General features: G+C 34.2%; 2 protein-coding genes across 2 annotated transcripts; one reads left to right on the forward strand and one right to left on the reverse strand.

Annotated features, from left to right (window-relative positions):
* Nucleotides 1-2,169: 2,169 nt before the first annotated feature.
* Nucleotides 2,170-5,491, reverse strand: LOC142606934 (protein ETHYLENE INSENSITIVE 3-like). Its single transcript, XM_075778311.1, has 2 exons — nucleotides 5,309-5,491; nucleotides 2,170-4,541 (listed from the first exon to the last, which is right to left on the reverse strand). The coding sequence occupies exon 2, from the start codon at nucleotides 4,385-4,387 to the stop codon at nucleotides 2,537-2,539; it is 1,851 nt and encodes a 616-aa protein (XP_075634426.1). The 5' UTR covers nucleotides 4,388-4,541; nucleotides 5,309-5,491; the 3' UTR covers nucleotides 2,170-2,536.
* A 5,072-nt stretch (nucleotides 5,492-10,563) lies between these two features.
* LOC142606271 (uncharacterized) lies at nucleotides 10,564-12,221 on the forward strand. Its single transcript, XM_075777652.1, has 2 exons — nucleotides 10,564-10,594; nucleotides 11,395-12,221. The coding sequence occupies exons 1-2, from the start codon at nucleotides 10,564-10,566 to the stop codon at nucleotides 12,219-12,221; spliced, it is 858 nt and encodes a 285-aa protein (XP_075633767.1).
* Nucleotides 12,222-13,493: the final 1,272 nt, after the last annotated feature.

The raw sequence follows: 13,493 nt of genomic DNA on the forward strand, positions 1-13,493 counted from the left end.
GGTCACTTCATGAAAGGAATACTAAGATTTAAAATGCAACATTACTTTTTCTTCTTTTATCCTAATTCTATAATTATATTTTTTTTTTTTTAAGTTGGACTTAAAACTTAAATGTCTCGAAAAGATAAGAGGAACCAATCAGTTAAATTACATAATATTATAGAAATGTAAAATCCAATTTTTTAAACCTGAATAAACAAGATAAAAAAAAATAACTTAAATTTAAAGGAAACAATTTACAAGTTAGCCGCCCTTCTTATAAATTATAATTGTAACAAAATAAGAATGGATAAGAAGACCACAAGATGCAGCCCTAAATGCCCCTAAGATGTACGTTTGCTTTAAGGCTGATTACAAGGAACAAAATGCGGCCGTCACCATTAAATATACGTTTCCTCACAGTATCTTTGATTATCCTTAACCTACAATTAGGATTTGTGTAATGTAATAATCACTTTTTCTATTATTTAATCTTCTAGCATCTCAGTTTTAACTGTTTAAGATCTTCGTAATCAGTTTCATTGTATACAATACTTCTGTATTAGGACTACTTTAACATTCAGTGAATGAACTAGACATCTTACTTTGTCTATTGTGTGAAATTGATATTAATTGGTACATTATCTCATAAATATTCCTTTAAGGTGCTAGAATTAATAAAAAAAAGTTGTAAGCAAGCTGCTATGGTATCAGATTTGTTAGATTTGGAATGATTCAGTGAAAAGTAAAGTCTTTGCTTAGACGAATAAAAAGTTGAGTATGACTACAAATAAGCCTAATAATAATATTCAACAGGAAAATAATAATATTATAAAAAGTATGACATGAATATGTGATAGAAACATTTGTCCAAATTTATGATTATTTTTTTAGGAAAATACTTACTACAACGCACCTAATTGCACACATATTTACCCACATGCAAAAACTATATTGAAAACGTATCTTAAAATCATAATTTTTACTTGAAACAATCTTCACGTGTCTATAAAGATGTATGCAATAAGTAGCGTATAATATTTCTTCTTATTAAATCAAAACACCAATTAAATTAATTAATGGGTCATTAACGTCTTTAGGATATTTGCTAGGAGACCAGTTTAGGAAAATTTTGATACTCTTTTTTTTAGAGATAGTTTCAACATATGATGTTCACTCTTAGTAATTGTTTTTTATCACCATATGACCAGATCTATTATTTAACAATTAGGAAAATTTTGATACTTTTTTTTTAGAAATAATTTCAACATATGATTTTCGCTCTTAATGATTGGTTTTTTATTATCATATGATTAGATCTCTTATTAACAATTAAGAATATTTTGATACTTTTTTTAGAAATAGTTTCAACATCATTCTTCATTATTGGCTTTTATCATGACCATATCTCTTATTTAACAAGTAGGAAAATTTTGATATTTTTTTTATAGATAACTTTAACATATGACGTTCGCCCTTAATAATTATTTTTTATCATCATATGATTAGATCTCTTATTGAATAATTATTCATTAACAATTATTTAACAACAAGAAACTTTATCTATTTTATTAAAATATATATATATATAATAAAATAAACGCAAATTTTTTTTTCTTTCTTTATTAAAAAAATATTTCGATGCTGTTACATCACATCATCAGTTAAATTTTTTTTTTCTCGATTACAAAATAATTTACCCACGAAAAGGTAAAAGATTAAGATCCCGAGAGAGAAAGGTAAGGAAACAAGATGCTTTCAGCTTTCCACTCAAAAGATTTGACTCTTTTCCTTTATTATCATGATTTTTTTTTTATTTGATAAAGTGGGGGCAGAGAAAGTCGTACTCTTTAGTATGGGATTTCTGTATTTCCATGCTCCCCGGTCATAGGGGCTATGAAAAATATGAAATAATGAAAGTGAAGGGTCTTTTTCTCTTTTCAAAAGGCCAAAGAGTGTTGACAGCTGGATGAGAATATATTGCAGATTATTCCACAGACGCCTAAATAGTTCTTCTACTTCTAGTTGCCTTCCTTGAACAGACCCCACCACACAAACTTCTTCTTCTTCTTGATAAAGATGTTTCTAATTCATTCAACTTGGCATCTTACTGTTCCAAGGCCACACTCTTCACCACAATCTTTACACACACATGGCTAGAGATCAAGATAATGAAAACAAAAACATACATCCCATTCAAACACAAGCTATTATATCCCAATACAATGTGCCAATTACAGGACATGATTGTTGGTTAAAATTGAAATCAAGAAGAAATACAACAAGAAAAATAAAAAAAGGAAAATTACACCTAACTTATTTATATGACAGTCAAAGTAATTAACAACAGGGACTCTAATTTTTTATTAGGCCATTTTAAGGCCTCTGCTAATCTTAAAAATTCTAGACTTACATTGCTACATTTTGAAGGCAAATACTACTACAACAACAACTGTTTTCAGCTTAAGGAAGGTTTTCCTTTTTCACCTCAAAGGACTTGCAATGCATTTGGAGACATATCACTTGAACCCGAGAAGGCTGAATCTAATTGATATTTTCACTGATACCAAATTGAAATATCCGGCTGTTTCGTCAGTGTATCCATTGCTACTCCTGGTTGTTCCTCTTTATATTCAAAGGGGGCCAAATCAAATGGAGAGCCATACATCATTTGGAAATTATTGCTGTTATGGTTGGTCTCGAACGGGGCATTCAACACCTTAAAACGGTCAAACTGATTTTCCTCACGCGGGTACATCTGATGATTATTGTGGATGTTGGATTCTTCATAGAAGTTTCCTTCCATCACAACCCCTTGACCATGAAAGTAACTCTCCTGTTGAGGTTGAATTTTCAGCTGGGGAAGACTCTGATTCTCTGTGACTGAACTGTTACTGGGAGTAACATTCTTATTGCCTTGAATGTTGGTGTCATAGATTGACATAAGCTCGCTAATCATTTTCTGCCCATCTTCAGGAACTCCAAGTCCTGATAAATCGAAGGCAGACTGGGCTGAGTTTACTGATGGAGCAGTTGGCTTGGCTTGAGCAAAGGACTGAGGGAAGATAACTGGCTTAACCTCATTAACATGAAAATTTGACCCTCCAAACTCTGAAGTACTTCTGTATGGACAAGTCAATTGATGATTGTCCCTGGCAGTCCTGTCATGAAAGCCAAGGCGGCCTTCACTGTAAGGACACTGAAGGAACTCACATGTATAGATCCTCTGATCCATCATCATGTTTAAATCACTGGATGGCTTCCTCTTCCGAATAAAATCCAAATTGGTAACAATTTCTCCCTTGATAGGATATGGTGTTTGTCGAACTGACAGCCTTTCCCTCATCCCCATAGAGGATAAATTAAGATTCTCAGGTTTGCGCTCTTGAACATCAAAGTTTGGTTCATCATCAGCCCCTTCAACATCATACTCACTGCAATCATTGATGACCAAAGACCCGCTCCCCCCAGCAGAGGACAATGGGGGGCATGAATCAGGGTAAAGATCTCGAGCCAAGGCTTCCTCCTGGTTTATTATGGCAAGCCAGGTGGCACTTTCCTTGGCTGTCATCTTGTCCTGCAAGCATTTAGACTGCCTTACAAGCTTGCGAATCTTGGCAATATCAGGGGACATGTGCTTGATAACTGCAGTGAGGACACCCACCTTCCATGCCTTCTTCAAGTCGTGAGGCTTCTTGTAAGGAGGAGGGCCTTGATCCTTAGGCAAACCAAGCTGGGGCCACCATTCCTCATTTCCAGTGGGCCACCATGGTGGGGGAACACCTTTCTCTAATGGAAAACGCCTCTGAGGAGGGTCACAGTGTTGCATGAGTGCTGATAACAGAGAACCAAGGGTGGTATCCTGAAGCTCCTGCAAGGTGTGTGGTGTTGGACCAATTGAATTACAGCCGTCATTCTTGCCTGGGATAGCATTATCCGCTTGGTACTTGGCTATGGCAGCTGGGCCGTTACGATCAAACCTCACTTTATCCTTCCACCACTCACGAAGATTGTCAGATGCCCCAGTCACAGGTTTTCCCTTCTCCGGAATAATACCATAAACAAACCCTTGGGCTTTACACACTTCCATCATCTTCAACATGTACTTCAAGATCCCATCTTGTGCCCTTGACATCTTCTTCCTCCTTGCCTGTTCCTGGGACTGTCGCTGCTTCACTAAATCAATCCCTTCCTTACCCTTACTCTGCTCTTTGAGCCTTTTGAGACGCATCTTGTCCCTCCACATCCTCCTCTCGAGCTCATCTACATCTATCTCTTCATCAGTATAATCATCCTCCCCTGTGGCTTCTTGTTCAGGTGGCGGGGCAGCCATATCTCCTTCCCCAAGAGGGGCAGATATGAAATCCATATCACAACAAAGTCCCATATCATCGAACATCATCATCATTTCCCAAAACAAACCCCCCCAAATAAACAGGGAATCACCAGGATCCCAGATGATATTTTCTACCAAAAACTTTTACTTCTCAAACTGTCTTCTGATCACTAGATACCAAACTACCTCCGAAAACCCAATTTGGACAACCTTTCCACCTGTTAATCTGGTAAAACAGAAAGCAACAAAACAAAGTATGAATAATCTAAACATACCCCGTTGAAATAAGCACATTTAATAATTAAAACGGAAGTAACCCAATTTGTTTTCATGTAATACAATCACTAATTATACGAAACTATGATATTTTCCAAAGATTCTATTACAGAGCATCCATAAAAATAAAATTTTGTTCCATCTCCTAGATGAGATCCTCTTTCAATACAAACCAAAGCTTTAAAACAGAAAAACAATACATACATCAATTGGGAATCAGTAGCAGCACATATACTCATGTTTCACAAAACCATGTTTATGAACAAAACTAAATCATGTAAAAGTTACTTGAAAAAAGAATTCAGTACCACAAAAAGAGAGAAAAAAGAGAATCAGTTATAGATTAGAAACATCAGACTACTGGGTTTCCAGTGAAGAAATGAAAAACCCAGATTAGCAAAGAAAAAAGATCCAGCATGAATCACAATAAAGCAAAAGCCAGACAAGTTTAGATCTAAGGAAGCAAAAAAAGAAAAAAAAACTCAACTATCTCAGACAATCCAAAACAAAATACAAAACTGATTTACACAGCAAACAGATTGGACATCAAACAGAACCCAGTTCAAACTTCACAGATCAAAGTAAAACGAGGAAGAACAAAACCAATCCAAGCTAAACCAAACAACACCAGAACATGATACACCAAAACCCCACTAAAAAAAAAATCAGATTAAAGAATTAGTACAAACAGTAATCACTTAAAAATAAAAAGAGTACCTTGAAAAAAAAGAAATACAATTTGGAGATGGGTATAATTCAGGGGTGTTCCCTGAACTTCTTGTTCTTCTCCTCTGATGGCTCTGAAGTCAATTTCAGCTTTCACAGGGAGAGAGAGAGAGAAATAGAGGGGTCAGGTAGGCATTATCTCTATCCTTTTGCTTTATGGGACTTTACATATTTTAATGTAAAGAAGTGGTGGGGGTGGTGGGTCCTACTCTTGGTGAATGTGAAAAGTGTTTGGTATTGGTGGAGGTAAACCCGAATTTGAGGAGATGGGTACATTTATTATATATGAAGATTTATGGTTTATAGATAGATAGATGTGATGACTGATATATATACATATATATAGTACAAAGTCGTGGATCCGGTTCAGGTTAATCCTATCTCCCATCCCAACTCAACTCTCAACCTTGGGATTATCGTTTCTGGCAAGTTTTTCCTTTTTCCCTAATTTTATTGGCCAGCTCTGAGGTGGGTTTTTGTTTTTGCAACTCTCTTTACATATATAGTTTGTGAATAATGTTTGGGACACACCTAACCACGCCACTAAAATGTTGTCTTTGCTCTTTAGTTCCTAATAAAAGTTAATAAAAGTAGTGGTTTCAATATTGGAGCGGAATTATCTTACGTGTTAGATATATGTTATTCTTATTATAGTACGTGAATTCCATATAATTGTGGAACTAACTTACTATGAGAGTGAGGATATAATATATATATATATATATATATATATATTTCATATTATAATATGTGAATCTCATATAATTGTGATACAAATCTATCAAAAGAGCGATGATACTATATCAATTAAATAATAGTAAGATAATTGTTACAATAGATTTTCAATACTTATGAAAAAAATTTATGTATCTAATATTATTCTCATTATGTGTGCAAGTTACATAATGTGATCTATGGCCTTAAGCAGGCACATGGTACCTGGCTCTACCCTCGGACATGAACATTGAGCTTGTGAGATTCCCACGCTCAACCATATCAATGACTTTAACGAAAAACCAGATGATCTTTCCAGAAAGGCAAAGTAACTTAAGCTCGCATATGCAACTGTAGAAAAGCCAACTATTCCACATGAGGTTTTTGATAAGAAGTAAGCATCATCTACTTTATCAAAAGTGCCGAACAAGACTCTCGAAGAATTTGTTAAATTCTACCTTAGCAAAATATCAAGATCCAATGTCTATTCTTCTCAAGAGACCCACTCTTTTTTTTTTTAAATTTATTTTATTATGTGTCATGTGTTGCCCCCACATTTATTTATTTTATTTTATTGTATTTTTTTTTTTCATTTATGGACACTTATTTGTTGTTAGCTTATTTACTTAGAGGTGGAATAAAAAATTGTTTTAAGTAAATAAGTTGGCTAATTTGTTCAACACTACCTTACTTGCTTAAAGTTGCTATCTTTCAGCAAATAAGCTAAGCCAAAACATGTGTTTCATTTCAATTTTTTTAATGATGTTACGGATATTACAAATTTTAGCATATACACCTTACAAATTGATAGGTCACTAGTAATAAATAAAAATAATGATAACTGTGAGGATAAATGAGTCGAGTATGAGTGTTGAGCTGTGGGCTATGCCTGAGGACGTATAGGAGTCTGAGGATGGTCAAAGGTTTGATAAGCTTTGGGGTCAACGAGCCAAGGACAAGGAAAGGTAATAACAAATTGGTGGTAGCTCCCAAGAAGATGAGCTTCCTCAAGAAAGTATTGTGGGAGGTTGAAGCCTAGTCACCTTGGGAATGCGATACAAGAGGAAACCATTCTTTTGAGGATAAGTTTCAGGGAAGGAAGTCAACAATAAAGGAAGAAATATCTAAGGAGAAGGCTGCTTATACTACATTAAATACTCTACACCTAACCAACTGGCCGCATTTATGTGGAAATGACACCTGAACGGTGATATTTTTAGCTTACAGTTATTCACCAAACTTACAGGAGGTTTCTGATGGGACAAGCATCCAAGAGATCACTTACAAGATAAACAAGTGGAAGATTGAGATGAAGGATGGAAGAACTATATAAGGAAAAAGCCTCCATAAAAAAATGGGGCGTTTAATCTGGGAGAAAAGGAAGGAAAAAAGAAAGAACCCCTTGCACTTAGATAAACTCGAGTGAATAAAAGAACACTTCATCCTCAGACCTGATCGAGGAGTGTTATTCTTAAATTATGTTTTCTTGTCTTCCTAGCTTGAATCCAGTCAATTAAGGATCATACCAGATTTGCTAAGACGCTCTCCTGTAAAATACAATCTCTAACAAATATATTGTGTTGGGTTTGTTGGGTCATCATCCATTGTTGGTGGGCTGAGGGTCTGATTCTAGTCATTGCCTCTACACCTAACCAACTGGCTGCATTTATGTGGAAATGACACATGAACAGTGATATTTTAGCTTACAACTATTCACAAAACTTATAGGAGGTTTCTGATGGGACAAGCATCCAAGAGATCACTTACAAGATCAGTAAGTGGAAGGTTGGGATGAAAGATGAAATATATAAGGAAAAGGCCTTCATAAAAAATGAGACATGTAATCTGGGAGAAAAGGAAGGAAAAAAGAAAGAATACTTTGTACTTAGATAAACTTGAGTGAATAAAAGAACACTTCATCCTCGGACCTGACCGAGGAGTGTTATTCTTAAATTGTGTTTTCTTGTCTTCCTGGCTTGAATCCAGTCAATTAAGGCCCATGCTAGATTTGTTGAGACGCTCTCCTTTAAATTCCACTCTCTAACAAATATATTGTATTGGGCTTGTTGGGCCATTATCCATTGTTGGTGGGCTAAGGGTCTGATTCTAGTCCTTACAATAACATTTATTTATTATGTTTTCAAAATAGTACCAATTATATTCATTATCATGTCAATTTCAGCTTTATCATTCTCCAATTTTAAGGGTATGTTTTGTTAAGAAAAAAAAAATGTATTCTAGGATTTTTCATACTTTGTCATATCAATAGTTATGCATTACTCTAATCATATTTGGTCATATCAATAGTTATGCATTGCTTTAATCATACTTGATCATTTCAATAGTTATGAAAAATGGTATATTTCTAACATTACTCTTGCTTTTTTGGATCGATTGCTTGTGTTGTGTGTTGCCCAAACATATTTGTTGGGTGTTTTTTTTTTCATGGCAGCTTATTTGTTGTTAACTTATTTAGTTAAAGGTGGAATAAATAATGGCTTCAAGTAAATAAATTGACTTACTTGTTTAGCTCTACCTTATTTGCTTAAAGTTGCTATCTTTGAGAAAAAAAGCTTCCCCCCCTCCAAAAAAAAAAAAAAGCAAATAAGCTAATGAAAATAAGGTAGTGTTGAATAAAATATATCAAACGGTTGGCGCCTCTTAGTATTTTTTAATGAATACATTTAAAGTTTAAATCCCCTCATCTCTAACTGTCGAATTATTATAAAAAAAAAAAAATCACTACTTTTAAGCAAATAAGCAAGCCAAAACATGTCTCATCAAATTTTGTTTAGTGATGTTACAGATATGACAAATTTTAGTATATACACCTTATAAATTGATGTGTCACCAATAATAAAAAAGTTTTTAATGTTAACATAATAAAATTATCACAAATCACATGTATTATTATGTGTTTTTTAATACAAGATAGAAATTATACTCTAATTTAATCTAAGTGTATAATATGTATTAAGCTCCTTTTGAAAACTTAAATTTTGACCATTGCCCCTACACCCTCACAAGCCTATATGCTTGTGAAGTGAGTATGTGTTTTTAGCTTTAGCATTTTCCAATTTTAAAAGGTGTGTTTTGATAAGTTTCCTAAGAACATTCGCAGCAAATGAGCTAATTATTATAACTTTTAACAACTTAAAAATCAACTTTATTCATTTTAACAACTCACTTTACAAAACACTCAACATCAAAACAACAATATTTTTAGCAACTCACTTTACAAAATACCCAATGAGCACAAAACCCATTACCACCACAAAAGAGAACAAAAATTGAAAGAAAGAAAAAAAGAAAAAGAAAGAGAGAGACATATTTTTGGCCATAGCTTAAGAAATTTAAAAAAAAAAAAAAAAATGAAGGAAGCAGTGGCGGCGCCACGTTATGGTCAGGGTGTTCCCAGGAACACCCTGACTTGAAATTTATATATACAATTTTTTTTTTTTTTACCCTTAAAAATATAAAATAGGAACACCCTCAATTAAAATTAGGAACACCCTCACATTAAAAATATATATATATATTTGTTCTACTTTCAAGCCAAAAAAAAAAAAAAAGCCCCAAAAAAAATTTCAACTAAAATTTGAAAAAAAAAAAAAAAATTGTAACAGAGAAAAAAAAATTGTAACAGCAAAACATCGGACGGGATCACAGCAAGCCCAACATCAAGCCCACTGCCCACGGCAAGCCCAACAGATGACAGAGGCAAACCCACGCAGTGGCGGCGCCACGTTATGGTCAGGGTGTTCCCAGGTACACCCTGACTTGAAATTTATATATACAAATTTTTTTTTTTTTACCCTAAAAATATAAAATAGGAACACCCTCAATTAAATTTAGGAACACCCTCACATTAAAAAAAAAAATATATATATATATATATATATATATATATATATATATATATATATATTTTCTACTTTCAAGCCAAAAAAAAAAAAAACCCCCAAAAAAAATTTCAACTAAAATCTGAAAAAAAAAAAAAAAAAATTGTAACAGAGAAAAAAAAAATGGTAACAGAAAAACATCGGACGGGATCACATCAAGCCCAACAGATGACAGAGGCAAACCCACGGTTTCTCAACCAAAAAAAAAAAAAAAAAAAAAAACAGACCCATCAGAAACCTCAAATCAGTTATCAGAGTTCAGTACATCATCACTAAAACTTTTTTCAAACAAATTAAAAAAATCAATAAAGCTAAGCAAACCTAAAAAGGAAAAACAGAGGAACGACGCTCCCCTTCGAAGTTAGATCGATCCACGCTTTCAGTCGCTCATCGGACATCGGAGATCGCTAGATCGGTCCAGCTCCAGTCGCTCATCGGAGATCGGACTCGTCGCCCTCGTCGCATCGGAGACGGAGATCGGTCCGCAACTCCGCATCGTCCCAGTCGCAGCACTCATCGTCGCCATCGCTGTCGCCCAGGTATTTCTCTCTCTTTTTCTCTCTGACTCTCTCTCGGTCTCTCACTCTCTCTATACTCTCTCAAATCTGAAATGAACATAGCCACATAGGAATGAATGAAGATGAAATAATGAATAACTGTGGTGTGTGCCTTTATTTATGACTCTCTCTCTCTTTAGTCATTATTAAATTTATGACTTTGTCTCATTGTTGAACTGGTGATCCGTGATTGGCAGCTGAAGCACTCAGCTTTGTTTGTTTGTTTTTTTTTTTTTTTTTTAAAAGAAACAGGCAGTGATCCGTGATTGGCTGGCTGAAGGCTGAAGCACTCAGCTTTGTTTTTTTTTCAAAAAAAGAAACAAGCACTCAGTTTAACGGTTTAACTTTTTTTTTTTTTTTTTTTACTTTTTGAATTTGGCATTTTACTTTTGGCTTTATCTTATGATTGAATCTTATCCGTTGGTTGGTGTGTAAATTGTAATGTGTTGGTGTTGGTGTTGCCGTGTTGGACTGTTGGTGTGTATTGGTATTGGACTCAACTCAAAGACATTAATTGTTTTTTAGCGTTATTGTGATTTGTAAAATTGTGATTGTGAAATTTTCTGATTGGTAGCTAGTTCTTGTGAAATTTTCTGATTGTCTTTTAGCGTTAATAATTTAATTAATCAATACATTATAAAAGACAAAAAAAATTAAATTATGTTAGGCTAAACAACAATTAATAATCTTATAATTAATGAAACAATAATATAACAAATTATAATTTATAAAAGACAAACAAATTAATGAAACAACTAAACAATAATGATTAATAATTTATTGATATTTCAAATAAACTTATAATTTATTGTTTATTTTTTTGCTAGAATTATGGACAAATACTTGATAAAAAAACCACGTACCCAAGATTCATCTCTTGTGCAAGATTCATCTCCTGTGCAAGATTCATCTCCATCTTCTAAGCGAAGTCGTGTTGACTTTAACTTAGAAAATCTTCCTTCAGATCCTAGGCTACGACAAAAGATATCATCTTATCATCCTAATAATCATGATGAAATAAGAAGACATTATTTAGGAAAAGGCCCTTGTCGACCTCCTCATGATTACCCGGTATCATATTTTTCTGGAAAGCCCCGTCGATTTAAAGTCGAATGGTATGAAACTAGAAATTGGTTGGAATATAGTATAGTCAAAGATGCAGCATTTTGTTTTTATTGCTACCTATTTGGGAAAGATGTTGGTAAGCAAGGAGGATGTGACACTTTTGTAACGAAGGGATTCAGACTTTGGAATCAGCTTGGGAAGTTAGATTCCCATGTTGGAGGAGTTAATAGTGCTCATAACCAAGCTGTCAAGAAGAGTGAAGATTTACAGAAGGAAAAGCAACACGTTCAAAGTGTCTTGGTTAAACAATCAAATCAAGATAAAGCTGAATATCGGATTCAATTAAATGCAATAGTTGATTGCGTAAGATTCCTTTTATTCCTTTTATTCCGAGGATTAGCTTTTCGTGGTCACGATGAATCTCAAGGTTCAAGTGATAAAGGAAATTTCCTTGAGCTTCTACAATTTTTGGGGGATCACAATGAATCTATCAATGAAGTGATGCAAAATACTTGGAAAAATTGCAAGCTTACACATCCTGATATTCAAAAAGACATGGTGAATGCAATTGCACATGAAACATCCAAAGCCATCATCGAGGATCTTGGCAATGGGTTCTTTTCAATATTAGTTGATGAGTCACGTGATATCTCAGTGAAAGAATAAATGGCACTCGTTCTTCGTTATGTGAACAAACAAGGAATTATTATAGAGCGGTTCCTTGGTATTGTACATGTAGCAAGTACCACTGCTTTATCACTCAAATGTGCTATTGAATGTTTACTTTGTAAACATAATTTGAGTTTATCGAGACTACGTGGGCAAGGTTATGACGGAGCTAGTAATATGCAAGGTGATATCAATGGTCTCAAAACTTTAATTTTGAAAGAGAATAAGTCAGAATTTTATGTTCATTGTTTTGCTCATCAACTTCAATTGACACTTGTTGCCGTTGCTAAAAATCACATTAACATTCCTGATTTTTTCTATGTGGTTAGTAATTTAGTAACTGTTGTTGGAGGCTCTTGTAAGAGACGAGATGCTCTTCGAAATGCTCAATTTGCCAAAATTAAAGAAGATTTAGAGAATGGTGTACGAAGAAGTGGACAAGGTTTGAATCAAGAGACAAATCTTAAACGTCCTGGTGATACACGTTGGGGATCATATTATGGGACTATTCTCAACTTGATTTTGATGTTCTCTGCTGTTACTGATGTACTTGAGATTATTGAAGAAGATGGGATCTCTGACCAAAAAGTTGAAGCTCGATCTATTATGAGGTCAATTCTATCTTTTGAATTTGTTTTTGCTCTACACTTGATGAAAAACATTTTAGGGATCACAAATGAGTTGTCAATAGCATTGCAAAAAAAAAAAAAAATCAAGATATAGTAAATGCTATGGATCTTGTTAAAGTGTCTAAGCAACGATTGCAAGTGATGAGAGATGATGAATGGGTATCTTTATTGACTGAAGTGTCTTCATTTTGTGCCACACATGAAATTCCTATCTTGAACATGGATGAAAGATTTATAGTTAGTGGGAGGCCACGACGCAACACCCAACAAAATACAAATTTACATCATTATCGTGTTGAGCTATTCTACACAGTCATAGATATACAACTTCAAGAGCTAAACAATCGTTTTTTCAGAAGTGAATACTGATTTGCTAATTTGTATGGCTTGCTTGAATCCAAGTAATTCATTTGTGGCTTTTGATAAGGAAAAGTTAATACATCTAGCAAAGTTCTATCCATATGATTTTCCTGGGACAGATATCTTGGCACTTAACTCTCAGCTTCAGAATTTCATTTTTGATATGCGCAACAATGACTTGTTTTTAGAGCTTCAAGGAGTTAGTGAACTTGCTGAAAAGTTAGTGAGCAAGAGGAAGCATGAGACTTATCCATTAGTCTATTTGCTTGTGAAGTTAGCT

Source organism: Castanea sativa, chromosome 8 (assembly GCF_040712315.1).
Source record: "Castanea sativa cultivar Marrone di Chiusa Pesio chromosome 8, ASM4071231v1".
Taxonomy (NCBI): Eukaryota; Viridiplantae; Streptophyta; class Magnoliopsida; order Fagales; family Fagaceae; genus Castanea; species Castanea sativa.